At 35.5% G+C, this 15,281-nt stretch overlaps 1 protein-coding gene across 1 annotated transcript in view; it reads left to right on the plus strand.

The window, feature by feature from the left end:
• Positions 1-15,281, plus strand: part of LOC117317403 (titin-like) — a 197,260-nt gene that overhangs the window by 53,099 nt on the left and 128,880 nt on the right. Inside the window, 15 exon segments of the mRNA XM_033872214.1 lie at positions 1,777-1,968; positions 2,148-2,256; positions 2,547-2,791; positions 3,228-3,347; positions 3,661-3,852; positions 4,195-4,392; positions 5,031-5,144; positions 5,513-5,635; positions 6,005-6,196; positions 7,122-7,292; positions 8,126-8,305; positions 10,306-10,434; positions 11,928-12,116; positions 12,723-12,899; positions 13,236-13,385. Coding sequence (XP_033728105.1) covers positions 1,777-1,968; positions 2,148-2,256; positions 2,547-2,791; positions 3,228-3,347; positions 3,661-3,852; positions 4,195-4,392; positions 5,031-5,144; positions 5,513-5,635; positions 6,005-6,196; positions 7,122-7,292; positions 8,126-8,305; positions 10,306-10,434; positions 11,928-12,116; positions 12,723-12,899; positions 13,236-13,385 — 2,481 coding nt within the window.

Below are 15,281 nucleotides of genomic sequence, written 5' to 3' on the forward strand. Positions count from 1 at the left end.
TGCAAACAGCGTTTTCTTAGGAATGCCATAGATAACTGTCTTTGGAGTCAACTCAAAATGAAAAAAAGAAAGATATTTACTGAAAGTTGCAAAAAAAAAGATGAAACAGAAATAAAGTAAGGATAGAACTATATGTTGAAGTGAGATTAAAGAGGAAAAGACTGAAACGGGAGATGATAGAAGATTAAAACACTGGTTCAGTAGTCCCTGTATCTGTAATGTGTTCTGCTTGGCCATATCTACAGGCTAGCGTTATGGAAAAAAATGAAAAGAGGAAATTCCAGAAAAACCTTCTTTATAATGAATCATGTCTATATTGCATTCCCATAATGAACTGTAAACTTCAATTTATATGGATATGTGATTATGTAATAGGATTTATAAAAATTAAATTGAATAATTAATTAACAATTCATTCTGTCAGTTTACTGGTTTTCAACCACATGCTGAGCAGGTATGTTTTTTATCAGGCCTTATTTTCATCAATATTCCTCCTTAAAGTAAATATTTTTTTAAACAAAGTTCCTTAGCTAAGATATTTTTTTCCTTCAATCCAATAATGCATTCCTATGTATATATTAACTTAAGGGGTTTCCTTAAGTTAACAAACGTTAAACTGAAATGGGAACAGAATCTTTAATAAACTTTTGTAAATAATATTTCAAATGATATCACTTCAACTTTCTTTCCTATACAGTCAAACCTGCTTTAGCAACCACCTAATTTAGAGACTTCCCCCTCACAAGGTTATCTATTATACTAGTTATCAGAACCTGGATTAAGAGACCACCTGTCATATGTGACCTTTTCTATTACCTCCCTTGGAAGGTCATATATGACAGGTTTGACTGTATATCCAAAGCTTGCAAAGAAAATTTTGAATGATATAAACTTGAAAATAAAATTCATGAGATGAGATTTTATCTACTCTATTTATAGATGATCGTTAACCTTTATCTTATATCTTATCCTTAATTCTTCATATTACAGAATTTGTTTGACAATTATCATTTAGTGGATTATTTCGTGATCATTTGTTACTAATGTGAAAAGGTAGACATTTTAATTCCTAAAGTTTAAAAAAAGAAAAAAAATACTAAAGAGTAAATATGTGGTATCGTAGTCTGAAAAAAATCCATTGAATCCAAATAAGACTTTGAAATCAATATAATGAAAGAATCTGCTTCTGATCTATAGGGTGAGGACTTTATCTTCCTAGCTAGCTGTGTTTAAGTATTTACAATATAGATTACAATCACTTCTCAATTATAATCACTTCTCAATTATAATCACTTTTCAATCAAAATGAAGACTTAGCATCCTATATATTACACTAGCCCCCTGTGTCTAGAATAGTAACCTTATAAATAAATTTGAGCTTTATAAGGTTGGTCTCCGGGATATGTCCAAAACAAGGGGGAGATAATCATTTGTGTTACAACTTAGGGGCTGATAGTCTTCAGCTTCGGCCTTAATTGTGTATCACTTCTTGTGACAAATTCTGAGACATTGTCACAGAAATTTTCCCCCCATCAAGCAATAGAATTTTTCTTGGTTAATAAAAATGATAAACATCCATAATTGTGTATCACTTCTTGTGACAAATTCTGAGACATTGTCACAGAAACTTTCCCCCCATCAAGCAATAGAATTTTTCTTGGTTAATAAAAACATGCATCCACCTCATTCACAAGTCATGCTTGTACAGGTGGTATAAGATGTGTTTCCAAGTAAATGTTACTGAACTGAAAGTTAATATGTTGAATTTATTTGTAGGCCAAAGAAGAAGAAGTGAAGAAGATACTGTGTAGTGCTGACTCGTACGTGACGGAGAATCCGTCTCAGGCAGATGTGTACAGTGCCATGGCCGACACGCTCAGCGAGGCTTGGAGAGAGCTCAACAAGAAACTAGAGGCTCGTAGCCTCATTCTGGAGCAAAGTGTGGAATTCCACAAAAGTGCGCACGAGGTAAGCATAACCTGACTGTTTGTTTTCACTAGAGTCTGTACAATAAAGAAATGAAGTTATCATTTTTCAAAAATTGATATTTCTTAAGAAATTTCAAACAGAAGTACAAATTCTACATTAATGTTTTAGTATGGTATGTGACTGAATGGTCCATTTATCTGATTATATCTGTTTTTCAGTTTTCGTCAAAAATGGAGCAAGCACAGGGTAAATTTTCGACCTCTGTGCCGACTCATGACGTTGAAACCGCCCGCCACTTGCTTCAGCAACATCAAGAGATCAAAACCGGTAGGAACTAGTCAAGTCAATTATTTATCTATTTTTGGGGTGAAATATTACCCAGTTAAAAAAATGTAATTAAAAAAGCAATAATGTTTTGAAATGATCAGTTTGGTGATAGTTTAGTTTCAATGTTTAAATATTTTTTGAAAGATTTAAAAAAAAAAATCAACGCAAAAGGAATGTTTATTTCCTTTAATTATGAAACAAATTATAATGTTCTGTCATTTTGTAAATATTGCCTTATCTCAAAGTGTTGCCTATAATTTTAGAAATAAATTTTATTGCTCAATTTGCAGGAATATTGGAAGCATCAAAATCAACACTAAACCAAGGACATATACTACTCACACGCATACGAGAAATGGGTATGCATGCGGACTTACAGAACAGGCACGCTACCACCGCCGCGTGCTTTGGAATAGAACATCTACTAGAACTATTGCAAGACCGAAGACGAAGACTTGAGGATATCTGGGAACAGCGTCGGATCCGACTGGAACAGTGCTTCCAGCTTTGTCAACTCGACATGGAAGTCAACAAGGTAAGGCTTGGTGACATAGGGGCAGATAACTCTGTGCTGGTCGAATTTCACGGCTTTATAGTTGTAGCATCAAGGAATTTAACTCCATTCAGGGAGAATATCCTTTTACTTTTTTTTGGAGGATTTAAAAGTTCAATCCCTTGTATTTTATATGTTCTTTCTTAATGACATTCTTTTCATAATGTGACATTTGCAACAAGTTATGTCAGTTTGTATCTATCACTCTTTTTGGCATTGATGAAAGTTTAAGAGGGGTCTTACTGTGGGAGGAAATTGGTGTGGCCAGAGTAACCCACGTGGTCAGGCAGGACACCATCCCTTTACATGTCCCACCCTGGTGAAAGGCGAGTGTATTACCATGGCGTCACCCAAACACCCTATAGATTGAAGCCTCCATTTGACTTTATTTGAAACTTTCTGTGACTTTTACTCTCAGATACTGGACTGGTACAGAACAGTCGGATCCACATACCTGCAGAAAAGTGAGCTGGGCGACTCATTCCATCAAGTCCAGCTTCTGCAGGAGGACCATTACAGATTTGAAACTCAAGCAAAAGTAGGTCACAGAGTTATTTATAATATTGTCAAAAATATCCGGTCTGTTTATTCAAGTTCAAGCAAGAGCAGGTCACATACTTTTCTATTATACAAAATATAATCTAAATATCCTGTCTTTTGATTTAAATTCGAGGAAAATTAGGTAACACATTTATTTAAAACACAGATATTATTTTGAAACATCTTGTCTATAAATTCTCTTGTAGTCTAGTAAGTTTTTGTTTAAGTTGGTTTCAAAGGATATACAAACAGTTTAAGTGAAAGAAGATTTACACAGGTGTTGAATATTGTATCACTTGGTCTATTTATAGCACATACAACAGACGGTTGTGCGACTGGTGCGCGATGCCGACCAGCTCCTGCGCCGTGCCAACATGGATGCGGAGGGCGTGAGGCGACGCCTCCAGACCGTCGACCGTGAATGTGAAGACTTTAGAAACAAACTAGACAACAGACGAAAAAACATCATGATGGCTGCGTCATTCTTTGACCAGGCAGAAACGGTAGGTCACACTTGTCCAGTTTCCAGTTTTACACTGGAGCTTCGAACTCATTTCAGTCAATTTGGCAGTCTCCATATTGATTTCACTCACCTATTGATTTAGACACATATAATACAAGAGGTTATTTCAACCAACAAAGATGATTGATCTTAAGAAACAAAATTGATTTTAACCAAAAATCAGTTTGGGAAGATTTTCAGAAACTGGAAGTCACCCAAGAACAAATACCCATACTGCCCTCCATGCTAAAATGTGATAATCTTTTTATTTTTAGGTTATTTAAGAATCTGGCTGACTGAAATGAAAAGATTTATAAATTACGAATTCACGTATCGTTTTCAGGCTCTAACAAAATTGGATCAGGTTGAAGTCCAACTTAACAGCACGGACTTACCGAGGAACAGCGCAGCGCTTGCCGACAGGCATGCTCAGTTGTCTAACGCCATCGTGGAAGCTTCCACACAGGCCCAACGAGAGGGGCGCATCCTACTGGAGAGGGTCAGTAGGGACGACCCCGGGGCTGATGGCGTCAGACGCAGGGTAAGTACATACCCTGGGGGAGTAGGGCTAAGTAACTTGGAGCCGAAAACATTACAAACATTATTTAAACCACCAGGGGTAGGGGATAATATCAGGAATCGGGAAAGCAACTTTGGGCTGAAAATGCCAGAATCAGTATTTACACTGCCAGGGGTAGGGGATGTTATTGGGGGTGGGAAAAGTACCCTGAGGATGAAGATATCCATTAAACATAACACAGACTAGGGGTGGATCTGTGACCTCTTGGCTAAAGTTAAGCATGAAGAGTTGGGGACAACTGTGGACCTGTGTGTTTACCCTGTGAAAGAGGGTAGAATTCAGGATATATATAAATCTAAGGATGTACTGACTACCAATGGATTGGGCATCAGTCTGATACAGATTAATAAAATCTATTACCTGTAAGTGATCGAGATCGGGTTATCTCAGTCGAGGGCTAAGATTCTGTAACATAATCCCAACCTCGGCGTACGCCTCAGGTTGGGATGTTACAGAATCTAGCACTGGGTATCACGTGAGATTTCCCTGTCCGAGGTGTGAGAAATAGGTGATGAGGATGAAGTCCTACACCATATTGCGATCTATTTATGTAAGATCTATTAAGTAGTCACTTAAAATCCCATTTATTTTCCCTACAGATGACACTGTTGCAAGAGCGTTGCGCTGGTTTGGAGTCCCTGTGCAAGGCGCGACGGGCGGAGGCTTGGGAAAGAAGCCAGGCCTACCTACAATTCCAGGAACACTTTAACAGCGTAAGTTTAACACCAACAAAACATCAACCCTGTAGATTGAGGTGACAGTTCTTTTCCCTCTGATGTCCCCTGATTATATCATGGTCTATTAGATATGAAATATAATAGTTAACATTAAGTCCTTTTAGAACTTAATTACAGAAATGTGTTCATTATTAGGAAACAATTTTATTTAAAGGCAAATTCTTATGTAGGAGTATGTTGTGGTGAACATTTCACTACAGATTGAATTTCCGTTGGTATGGTTTGAAAAAATGGCTGAATCTATATCCTCAGCAACAGGTTCTGCAATTTGAGTTTTTGCTCTGCCTCCACATTTGCTGACATTTATGAACAATTTTTTTGCAAATGAATTTTTGTTGTTATAGCTACAAACATGGCTGACTTCCATAGGCCAGGCCACCCTAAGCCAACACGCGGACATGGGAACACGCCTTGAGACAGCGGAGGACTTCTTAGAAATTCATGAACAACTAGAACAAGACTTAAGGGTAAAGAAAAATGGATTTAAAAAAAATAATTGTCTTTTAAAATAAGTGATGATTATTTGTTCTGTGATATGAAATTGGAAAACTATTTTTGCTATAGTTGTATGGTATAATGATGAAAAAAAAAATCTTAAGATATCATGAGAGTGGCTTCCCTTTGCTGGATAAAGATAACTATTTTATTTACAGAATCAAAGAATCAATTCAAACTTCAGTTTCTGCAATTCAATGTTTGTATTTTTATTATATAGGAGCTATATACAAGTTGATCTGTTGATATTTTTGAAAATCAGTTACAAAAATTATTTTACTATTCTGGAAAAAAAGAAAGCAAAACTGGTTTTAAAGGAATGTTTTAAATGAACGTTACAGGACAAGAATGCGGAGTTGGAGGCCTTGTTTGAGGCGGGGGTAAATCTGGTCAAGTCAGGGGACCAGGAGGCCCAGACCGCTGCAGGAAAGGTCGACACATTACACAAACAGATGCAGAGGCTGCATCGCATTGTTGAAGTCCGCATTCAGTTGTCTCTTGTCTACCTGTCATTCCACAAGCTTGTGCAACAGGTGAGTCAAATCTGTCTTCACACAAGATATGTTCATAGCAGGCATTTTGTTTGTCACAACTAAAATATTTTACTAATGTAGCATTTGCATAAGTAAGCAATCTAAATTCTATCTCTTTCAAAGCTTTTTTAAGTTCTTTTTTTTTTTCTTTTTATTTTAAAATTTTATACCATATCTATCCAAAACTAAACCCTTTCCCACAAATAAACTTTGTAGAATCATTAATTTTAAAGGTAGTAAGCTAAAAGTGGTTGTTATAGATAAGCCTCCCCAAACTTAACTTTAACACTGGGGGAGGGGGCTTATTAAAGGATAAGTACAGTACTAAACTCTTACACTTAGGGAGGGGGCTTATTAAAGGATAAGTACAGTACTAAAGTCTTACACTGGGGGAGGGGGCTTATTAAAGGATAAGTACAGTACTAAAGTCTTACACTGGGGGAGGGGGCTTATTAAAGGATAAGTACAGTACTAAAGTCTTGCACTTGGGGAGGGGGCTTATTTGAGGATAAATACAGAATGAATGTATTGAACATACAAGGATTCTATTTCTGCTGTTTTTCCAGTATTGAGTTTGTGATATGGTTAAGATTTCATCCCCATGGTTACAGATAATAAAATATAAGGTTTTGGTGTTTTTACATTTGTTCTCGCATGTATGATCATGGCTGAAATGTTGTTGGTAAAGTCTGCCAATAAAACTATCAAGATTAATAAGGTGGAAAAATCTCCTACACATATCTATCAATAATTTTTGTTGATAACATTATTTTCTTCGAAATATTTACTGTAGAATGCTAACCATAAGTCATGAGCAAGCTCGCACAGGTCATGACGTCATCAATCATATCACGCCTGTGACCATTGACAACTACCCAGAATGGATCATGACATGTAGTGACATCATTATTTATGATTTTTACAGCTAACTACTAGCATGAGTGGGCTAGAACACATTATGACGTCGGAAACTGAGAACTTGCAGGATCTCACCGACCAGGCTATGCGCCACACAGAGGAAATGTACACAAAGCTCAGCGAACTGTACAAAGAAACACAAGACAAAGGGAAAACATTCTTCCAGAATTCTTCTACGGTAAGACATTCCCAGAATTTTTCCACGTTAAGACATTCCCAGGAATCCTTCCACGGTAAGACATTCGCAGAATTCTTCCACAGTAAGACATTCCCAGAATTCTTCCATGGTAAGACATTCCCAGAATCCTTCCACAGTAAAACATTCCCAGAATTCTTCCACAGTAAGAGATTCCCAGAATTCTTCCACAGTAAAACATTCCCAGAATTCTTCCACAGTAAGACATTCCCAGAATTCTTCCACAGTAAGACATTCCCAGAATTCTTCCACAGTAAGACATTCCCAGAATTCTTCCACAGTAAGACATTCCCAGAATTCTTCCACAGTAAGATATTCCCAGAATTCTTCCACAGTAAGACATTCCCAGAATTCTTCCACAGTAAGACATTCCCGGAATCTTTTCACAGTAAGGCATTGCCATAATGCTTACTTGGTACACAAGATTACCAGAGTTCTTACTTGGTACACAAAATTTCCAGAATTCTTACTTGGTACACAAAATTTCCAGAATTCTTACTTGGTAAGCAATTTCCATATTACTTACTTTGTAAACATATTTCCATAATACTTTCTTGTTAAGAAATTTCCATGCTGTTCCACAGAACTCTTAATTAATAAGACATTTCCAGATTTCTTCTTATTAATAAGTAAACGATCTCTAAACCATTTTCTTAATTAAAGTGATGGTACTCTTAAGAGATTTAATTGATTTGATACTTGAAAAAATATAGAAATGTACACCTTAAGAAATTCTTAACATTCTTAAAAATTGTTTTAACTTTTTCATAGCTGTTCATTGAAATAACAAATAATTGTTTAATCAATAATTACAGGTTACGGATGACTCAACATTGAATGTAAAAGAGCCTGTCCTGACTGTGGAGAGAATCATCTCCGAGTACAGTGAACGTATGACCTACATACAGACGGTATGGGAGTCATGGCAACAGAAGGTCTCCACCAGCCGTCAGTTCAAATCGCAGTGGCATCAGTTCGTCCAGGATGCCAGGAAGGTATGATAGGATCAATCATACGCATGGCGTGAATTTTGAAGATTATTATGTAACAACTTTTAATCAACTAAATTTTAATTTAACCTTTACATAATTATAGGAAAAATATTGACACATGCAATTTAATATCATATAATGAGCAGGCTATTGAATCTATGATGAAATACATGATGTCTGATATTAATGTTTGTGAAAAAATATCAATCATATTTGTAAAAATCTTTTAATTTCTGTTAGATTTAATCATATTTTTATTTCAGGAGGAAAATTATACGTCTTTGATGTTATTTCTATTCCCACTTTAAAAATTTGGATGGCGAAAAACATTTATTTAAAATGTGCAAGTGATATTTACGAAGGATGATTATGAAATAGGTGCTGTTAGATAAAATAATAAAGATTTCATTAATAATCAGTCTGTATTATCGTCTACATTGTAGTAAAGAGAATAATTTCACCTGGGTTCATTTGCTCAAAGTCTGTATTGTAAGTTTTACAACAAATTATCTTAATATTTCAATTTGGTATATGTTCAAAACTTTCAAAATTAGAAATTGGATGTATATTTATAAAGGTTTAAACAAAAAATCACAAAAATCTTAATTTTTCAATTTTGGGATAGTTTTTTAAATCACATTTTTGAAAAAGTGTGTTGATAGTCTTTCGTCAGAATTTGAGCCAATGAGCGTGTAGTCTCAATGTTTAAGTTAACACTGTTTTTAGATGTCATGATGAGAGTTTTATGGCGAAATGTAGATTAGTATTTGACGATAAAGCTCTCACTAAAATAAGAGAATTATCATTATCCAGATGATGGAGGCTTGGGAAGTTATTGTCTTTACGTAATATATGAGAACACTTTTTGGCATGCTTTTTACACCAATGCTTATGAAACTTATATTTAATTGATTTTTCATTTTTTCAGGAAAATACTATCTAGATGCAAACTTTGTATTAGAATGACTTTTGTTAGTCAATTTCAGTCGAGCATTGTCACAAGGAATTCCCGACTTAGATTTTTCACAGGAAAATTTTAACGGCGAAAAAGTTGTTCTCGATTTTGCTTAACAAGAGTGAAAAAGGGTGTTGTAGATATTCATACATTTGCTTTTTATATCTATACTAATACCTGTGTTTGATAAGTATTTGAAATTTTTAATATTCTAATTTATGAATAATTAGTTTTAACATAGCTGCTTTAAACTAAAAAATTTTCATTGTTTTTGAACAATCAGTCTGGTTTTTTTTATTCTTTTATTTTAAAGTCAAGCTTTTCACCAGCAGTGGAAGGATTTTAAAAACATGTCCGTAGAAATGAAATTGATAGGAAATTGTTATATTTTTCAGACAATAGATTTGGTATTGAAAATTGAGAACGACTTTTTCCCCGTAATTGGCGGGGACTTGGGTACATCGATAGAGACGGCGAACGAATTCCAGCACAGACTCGATGAGTTTACACCTACGTTTGAGGTACCTACAGTGTATTTCTATAGTTGGACAGTTTTCCTGTTGTATCAATGCTGACCGGGACTTACTATATATCAAGTCTCTACCAGTGCTTGCTTTTTGTGTGCGTGAAATGTCTCTGTGATTTGCATACAATATGAGCTTCACTAATTCATTCTTAGGTTTTTGACAGGTCTTTCGGGAAAATAATTCTTAGCTTTTGTATTCCTTAACAAATTTTGACTTTCTGACATTTTTTTATGTTAAAAATTAAGAAATGAAATTGAAGCAATTTATTGACTAGTATTAAATACAGTAGATCTTTTTTTTTTCAAATTGAAAAATGAAATAAAATAAAATAAAAATCTACAAAATTTGTAAGAAATTGAATTGAGACCCAGTTTAGGGCATCATACATATTGGATGCTAAAATCACTGGACATCTTTATTGTACCCCTTGGTGGCCCCTGGGGCTGGTATTGCAGGAAAATTGTCAGTTCTCTTTGATTGGTCAGTTATAACACCTTCTATCTCTTGTCCTCACATTGTAGACCATAGATCGGGTCATGAAGACCGAGAACGAATTCTTCTTCCCAAATATAGCCGGTTACCTAGGTAACTCAACAACATCGGCTGAAGAATTGCAGAAAAAAATTGATGATTTTACACCAGCATTTAAGGTAATTTTCTGCGATTATGGGATGAGAAAACAATGCTTTTGGAGATTAAGGAAATGATAGGTTGATCACTGTCACCCACCCCCGAATGGTCAGTTTTTGACATCCGACTTGAACTTAAAAATTTTGCTTTTATTTTTCTTATTCTTCTTTTTTTTTCCTTTTAATTTATGAATTAATGAGTTTTCCTACCATAGTCCCCTGATGCCCATGTTTTTGTTTCAAAGATCATCATTAGAAAATTGTTTCTCAATCATTCTGAGGAACTGTCCATTACAAGTTCGCTGCGATATAAATCTGTTTTTATTTTGACTAAACAATTGAAAGTCTTACTTTCCTTTCCATTCTGGTGAGTAAATACTCCCCCCAAATAACTATTGTGAGGATATGAGGACTACACCCCAAAATCTGCATGACCTTTCTGTACTTATTCACCTTTACTCTTTGACCTTTCCATACTGAGCGTGGTGACACTGTTGTGATGTGTAGGTGTTGTACTCGTTATGACCATCCAGTATCCCCATCTCTATCCAATCTCCCAGTCAACTGGTGGACAAGAACTTTAGCCCTTCTTTCTTCATCTTTTTTTTTCCATTTTGACTTTCGTATCATAAGAATTTCTTCTTTTCTACCTTTGAGGAATTGATATCTTCCTTTTGAATTTCACCCTTTTTATAAAACTTCTCTAAGCTTTTCTGTGTATATATATAAATTTGTGTTTTTATTGTGTGTTGATGTATATATATATTTATTTTTGTTTGAAAAAAGTATCTGGCTGTTGATATCTCCCGACTTAATTCCGTCAACTTTATAATTCAATTTGTTTTCAATTCAATTGTTTTCTTTCAATTGAATTTCGGAGACAACTGGTTAATTTAAAAACAATAAAACCTGTGTATAAAGGTCATTCAAGGAAGTGTAGGAAGTGGTTTTTATATGCTGATGTAGGCTAGGTAAACACAATGAATTGTACCATGTTGGGAACTGTAACAAGTGACATTAGGTTTTTACGATGTAAAGGTTTCATTTAAGGCAGTTGGGGCAGTCAAAACAACAAATCATTCATTGATCCAATTTTATGTGTTTTATATTTTAGTTTTTGAAATAGAAAATAAGGATTTCAAAATCTTCAAATTATAAAGATTTGTTTTAAAGCACCCTAATCAGCCAGAACTTTTTTTTGTTAATATCTACTAAATATTTGGGTGGTTATTTTTTATTTTTGGTCATTTGCAAGTTTTAACTTAGTCTGTTCCAACAATTTTTCTTGTAGATTTATTGTATATCACCAAGGTAATCTAAAAGCCATGCATCAAACTGTATGGAAATGTGAATTGTTTAACAAGTTTAATAAATTTATTTAGATAACTTGAAAAAAAGTTTGTTGAGGAAATTTGTAATTTCTCTTTGCAACTAACATCAGTGTTGCCATGTAGTGACCCTTTGTGTGACCTTGTGTTGACCCCTATCGTGACCCCTTGTTGACCTGTTTACAGAGTGCTATAGAGGAACTTGACAAGCATCTAAGTACTGCTGAGCTCATGGAAATGAAAGGAGATACCAAAGGTCAAAAGGACATGATCGTCAATGAGCTTGTCAAGGTTCGCCAGCGCTTCCAGGCGCGTATACATGAGTATCGGATACTCATCAAGATGACCATTCAGTTCTTCCGTAACTTGGACCAGGTATGTACAAAACTCAGGTATTAATTAGAGTATGACGAGAAATATCTTGTTGATGGTTTGATAATTGAAATACAGATATGAGGATGCAGAGGTATATGTATAGTGTTTTTTATCCACAAATGATTATAGTAGATATAATTTTGGGAAGTGATTTGACAAAAATTCAGGGAAGGGAATTAACTCTATAGTTTGCCTGGAGTTAACTCTAGTATATTTGTACTAAAGGACATTTACGCTAGCTTATCTGGACTAAAGGGAGTTTACTCTAGCATATGTGGAGTAAAGGGAGCTAACTCTATCTAACCTGGACTAAATGGAGTTAACTTTAGTTTATCTGGACTAAAGGGAGTTTACTCTAGCATATTTGTGGAGTAAAGGGAGCTAACTCTATCTAACCTGGACTAAATGGAGTTAACTTAGTTTATCTGGACTAAAGGGAGTTTACTCTAGTCTAGTTAGTACTAAAGGATGTTAACTCTAGTTTATCTGTACTAATGGGAGTTAACTCTAGTTTATCTGTACTAATGGGAGGTAACTCTAGTTTATCTGTACTAATGGGAGTTAACTCTAGTTTATCTGTACTAATGGGAGGTAACTCTGTTACAGTTGGACAAGTTGATTGAGAAGACGGAGAAGGAATACACACAGTCAGAACTGCCATCTGACCTGTCCCAAGCCGAGAGCATGTTGGAGGAGCACAAACGCAAACAGAAAGAGGTCTCCTCCCTCATAAACTTTACCTCTGGCGAGGGAGAGAAAATCGTCGTCCGTGTACGACAAACAGTAAGTGTTATATGGTTACTAACATAATCTATAATACATAAACTACTGTAATATTTATCTGGCAATAAGCTATAAGCCCAACCCCTACTTCAACACAAGTTCATGTGTTAGCCCAAGACTTAATACAGAATAAATGCACAATTTAGGTTGTAAACAAATGTCTGTTTGTTTATCTAATAAAATGGAGATATATATATACATATTGGCTGACCCTTGTTGACTCTTAATCTCCATAGTTGATTTGAGATGACCTTTGGCCTACATTGTTGGCTTGATGTCACCTTAACTCTCCATTGTTGATTTGATATGACCTTGACCCTATGACCTTTTTTACAGGATGCTGAGGCAGCAGCACAGGAGGATGTGGAGCGTGTCCTCAATGTTACCGCCGAGTATAAACAGAGGTGGAACCAGTCATGGGAGGACCAAGAGAAACGACTCAAACAGAACCTCCAGATCTGTCAGTTCAATTACGACCTCAGACAGGTAGGATGGCTACTCGTATTTAGGGATCAATAGTCTACAAACATCTCTTTTAATCATTACTTTGGGGATTTCTTGTGGAATTAAATAATTGCTTACTGAGATCCTAATCATATAGACTTTCAGTGAATATAACTTTATGATTTTATTTTCGAATCCCCTTTTGTCCGTCGTCGTGCATCGTGCGTCCGTAAACAATTTACATTTTCAACTTCTTCTCAAAAACCCCTAAACCAAATTCAATGAAATTTGGCAGGAAGCTTCTATGGCTAAAGGTCAACCAAAATTGTAAATTATATGGTCTCCACCCCCCAGGGGCCTGAGGGGTGGGGCTAAAAAGGGTCAAATTGACTAAAAATTCAAAAATCTTCTTCTCTACCCTCAGATATAGTTGAATCAAACACTATTCATAGATGGAAGGGTCTTAAGGTGCTTTACCAAAATTGTAAATTTCATGACCCTGGGGTCTCATGTTTGCCCCTGGGGAGGGGGTAAATTTTACTATAGTTTATATAGGGAAATCCACATTTTTGACTTATATTTGTTTTATTTCGATTGGAATTCATTCTAATTTGGTAAACATTATCAGCATGGGATGACAGTTTGATGGCATGCACATGTTGGCCTTGACTGACCCCCAGGGGCAGATGGGAGGGGTTAAAAAGGGCCAAATTGACTAAAAATTCAAAAATCTTCTTCTCTACCCTCAGATATGGTGGAATCAAACACTATTCATAGATGGAAGGGTCTTAAGGTGCTTTACCAAAATTGTAAATTTCATGACCCTGGGGTCTCATGTTTGCCCCTGGGGAGGGGGTAAATTTTACTATAGTTTATATAGGAAAATCAAATTTTTGACTATAATTTGTTTGATTTCTATTGGAATTCATTCTTACTTGGTTAACATTATCAGCTTGTGAAGGCAGTTTGATGGTATACACATGTTGGCCCTGACTGACCCCCAGGGGCTGATGGGTGGGGCTAAAAAGGGTCAAATTGACTGAAATTTCAAAAATCTTCTTCTCAAGACCGAAATAAGGTGGAATCAAATACTCTTTATATATAGAAGGGTCTTAAAGTGCTTTACTAAAATTTTGAATTTCATGACCCAGGGTTCTCAATTTTCCCCCTGGGGAGGGGGTAAACTTTACTATAGTTTATATTGGGAAATCACATTTTTGACTATAATTTATTTGATTTCTATTGGAATTCATTCTAACTTGGTTAACATTATAAGCTTATGAAAGCAGTTTGATGTTATGCACATGTTGGCCCTGACTGACCCCCAGGGGCTGATGGGCAGGGCTTAAAAGGGTCAAATTGACTGAAATTTAAAAAATCTTCTTTTCAAGACCAAAATAAGGTAGAATCAAATACTCTTTATAGATGGAAGGGTCTTAAGGTGCTTTACTAAAATTATGAATTTCATGACCCTGGGGTCACACATTTGCCCCTGGGGAGGGGGTACATTTTACTATAGTTTATAAAGGGAAATCACATTTTTGACTATGATTTGTTTGATTTCTTTTGGAATTAATTCTAACTTGGTTAACATTTTCAGCATGGGATGAAAGTTTGATAATATGCATATGTTGGCCCTGACTGACCCCTAGGCCAGTAGGGATTGATGGGCGGGGCCAAAAAGGGTCAATTGAATTAACTGAAATATTTCAAATCTCAGGTGACCGTTAAGGCCCATGGGTCTCTTGTTTTTGATAGTGACAGAATTTGACGTTGGAATATACTAATTTTAATCAAGGATTTGGAGTAATTTTGAAAACACTGTTTGAGATCTTTTTGAAAGATCTACTGAAGTAAATAAAAAAAAAATAACTTACAATCAGATTTTTTCCCCAAAAATATTTTGATCATGGCCAAATCGGTTCTCAGGAAATAAAT

The sequence above is a fragment of the Pecten maximus genome, chromosome 19 (assembly GCF_902652985.1).
Source record: "Pecten maximus chromosome 19, xPecMax1.1, whole genome shotgun sequence".
Taxonomy (NCBI): domain Eukaryota; kingdom Metazoa; phylum Mollusca; class Bivalvia; order Pectinida; family Pectinidae; genus Pecten; species Pecten maximus.